At 62.9% G+C, this 2,984-nt stretch overlaps 1 protein-coding gene across 1 annotated transcript in view; it reads left to right on the forward strand.

The window, feature by feature from the left end:
* MED16 (mediator complex subunit 16) overlaps positions 1 to 2,780 on the forward strand; it is a 23,281-nt gene extending 20,501 nt beyond the window's left edge. The window contains exons 14-15 of the mRNA XM_017514508.2: positions 1,620 to 1,703; positions 2,287 to 2,780. Of these exons, the coding sequence (XP_017369997.1) occupies positions 1,620 to 1,703; positions 2,287 to 2,413 (211 nt within the window). The 3' untranslated portion in view covers positions 2,414 to 2,780. The remainder of the gene's footprint in view (positions 1 to 1,619; positions 1,704 to 2,286) is intronic.
* Positions 2,781 to 2,984: the final 204 nt, after the last annotated feature.

Here is a 2,984-nt window from a genome sequence, read left to right on the forward strand (position 1 = left end):
ACCCCCAAGTCCACAGGGCTCCCTCCTCCGTGCCTGGCCCCAGGACCCCCAAATCCACAGGGCTCCCTCCTCCGTGCCTGGCCCCAGGACCCCCACGTCCACAGGGCTCCCTCCTCCGTGCCCTGCCCCAGGCCCCCCTGCATCCTTCCAGGTTCCCCCTAGCGCTGTCCCCTAGTGGTGTCCTCTGCTGTTGTCATGAACTACCGCACACACACGGGCACCGGCGCTTCTGTTTACCTTCTTACTTTTTCTTTCCCAGTGGTCTTGCTCTGTCTCCCGGGCTGGAGTGCGGTGGTGCCATCTCGGCTCACTGTAACCTCTGCCTCCCGGGTTCAAATGATTCTCCTGCCTCAGCCTCTTGAGTAGCTGAGATTACAGGCACCTGCCACCACACTTAGCTAATTTTTGTATTTTTGGTAGAGACGGAGTTTTGCCATGTTGGTCGGGCTGGTCTTGATCTCCTGACCTCAGGTGATCCACCCACCTCAGCCTCCCAGAGTGGTGGGATTACAGGCGTGAGCCACCGAGCCCGGCCCCCTTAGTTTTCACTGATTGTATGCTGGCCTTGCTGTGCCAGGCGCCGTGCAGCTGGCCTGAGTCTCCCGCCCCTCCAGAGGTCAAGGCCCCACTGTAAATCCCTCTGTTGATGGGGACCCCCTAGCATGGCTCAGGGCCCTGGTGAGCACAGATGCCTCATCGGGAAGGTCTCCTGCGGGTAAGAGGTCACCTGCAGGGCCCAAGGCTGGCCTTTTTCTGGAATGTGCAGGGTTTGGACAACCCAAGCCTGCTGAGCTGACCGCGGCCACCCAGTGAGGAAACCCCACCGGAAAGTCACAGCCGCTCTTCTGGGTGGGGGGGCTTCACAGGATCAGGAAGTGGTGGAGTCAGGATTTGAACCCAGGCCGGTCAGACCCCTGAGCCCATTTCCGACCTGTGTTTGATGAGGAGCACGTGCAAATCTTCCAATCACTGATGGCTTATGGTTGGAATTTTAGAAAACACAGATGAGCAAAAAGAAGAAAATGAAGTGAGCCTGCCGCAGCCCCTCCTCCAGGGAGGCCGCCCAGCTTGGCTCTGGGACCTTCAGCATTTTCTTTCTCGTGCTCACAGTGGGAGGGGCTGCCTGATGAGTCACACGCTGGGGCTTTTGGGTTTCAGGAAGACTAGATGAAAAGAGAAGACGGCCACGTCTGAGGCTTATAAACTGTTTGGGAAATTTTCAAGTATTTGATGAGAGCAGAGAAGACTGGCCCACCTCTGCCCAGACCCAGGCCCCCCACCCTCCACTGAGGGCAGCTTTTGTCACCAGGATCTGCTGTCGTGCAGAGGTCCTGGCGCCCCCAGGCTGGGTGTCTGTGGACGGGTGGTGAAGGAGTGCCCACGCACTCCCTCCTGTTGAGCCTCCTGGGAGCCCCGCAAGTGCCTTCTCTGCCCCTCAGGCTTCCTGTGCATTTGGGAGACCCACCCCTTCACTGGGCCTGTCCCAGGTGACCACGCACCTGCCACCTGACCATTCAGACACCTGGGCCCACCTGATGAATGGTGTGAGGTGGCCAACCACCCACCCTCCTGGCCTCACGGTGCCCAGCAAGCCCTCATGCTCTCCCCTCTCCTGCCAGGCACCCGGGCCAGCCCAAGATTGACCACCTGCGGAGGTTGCACCTTGGCGCCTACCCCACGGAGGAGTGCAAGGCTTGCACCAGGTGAGTGCTGCCTGGGCCCCGGTTACACAGCTCGCACACTCAGGCTTGGTGTTGCCATCTGTAAACGAGGCCGTGGAGGGCCTCCCTCTGGAGCTGCCACTGAGAGATGAAACCCCGGGGTCTCTGGGGCCTCGTGGCCTGGGGAGGTCCGGCTCACCCCGTGCTGGGCTGTGGGATGGTGCCGCCCCTGCCCGTCTCCGAGGTGCCCCTGGTAACCCAAGGGCGGAAGTTAAGTCACAGCCACTGCTGCCACACGACTGGCTTCTGACGCGTCCTCAGCACACGGAGGCCCAGAGTGCCGTGGACTCCCAGAGCTCTGCTGCTGGGATGGCCCGGCTGATTCCAGCTCCCAGCACCACGCGGTCCAGGGTGGCGGAGGGAACGTGTCCCAGAGGGGATGCTGCAGCCAGCATCCAAGGATGGGGAGCAGTTAATGGAGTGGTGGGCGCTGGTGCAGGGAACGGTATTCCCAGTGAGTGGAGCAGCCAGGGCTGAGGCCCTGTGGCAGGTGGGAGCGTGGGGCACGGGTGTGAGGGACACCCACTCGGAGGCGCGAGCCCGCCCAGCGCCTGCCTCCCCGCAGGTGCGGCTGTGTCACCATGCTCAAGTCGCCCAACAGGACCACGGCAGTGAAGCAGTGGGAGCAGCGCTGGATCAAGAACTGCCTTTGTGGCGGGCTCTGGTGGCGGGTGCCCCTCAGCTACCCCTGAGCCAGGCTGCCAGGGAGCCCCCGCACACACCCTGGACACTTCGGCACGGTTAACCTCAGCCCGCCCCGGAGGGCTGCTGAAGGCCGTGGTGCGGACGCCTCCATGACCAACAGATCTTCTGAGGAAGCCCCCTGCCTTTGGGCAGTTGGGGCCGCGGCCCACACACCGCCCTCCCTCCCAGGACACCCAGATCCCTGGACCGTCCGAATCCAGAGGACCAGCCACAGGGCTGGGGGTCCAGGTGGACCCTGCGGTGACCTGGCTCGGGGCACCTGCCTCGGTTTCCTTGCCTCACCTGCAGAGGACACTGAACCTGGACAAGCTGCAGCTGGGGAGGGCAGGTCCAATAAACGCCCTCCGCGCCCAGGCCTGTGTCCCTCCCATCAGTGCTCCCGGCCCCACCCGCGACCTCCATTCAGTGCCCGGGAGCCTGTGTCCTCTTGGCCTGTCTTTAGATCACTTGGCATTTACAGGCGCCCTGCGGAGGCCAGGCCCAGGGTGTCCAAAGTAAGCAGTGAGGCAGGACACAGCAGGCCCAGCGGGTGGGGCGGGGGAGGCCGTCATCAGAGAG

Source organism: Cebus imitator, unplaced genomic scaffold (genome assembly GCF_001604975.1).
Source record: "Cebus imitator isolate Cc_AM_T3 unplaced genomic scaffold, Cebus_imitator-1.0 Scaffold524, whole genome shotgun sequence".
Classification (NCBI taxonomy): Eukaryota; Metazoa; Chordata; class Mammalia; order Primates; family Cebidae; genus Cebus; species Cebus imitator.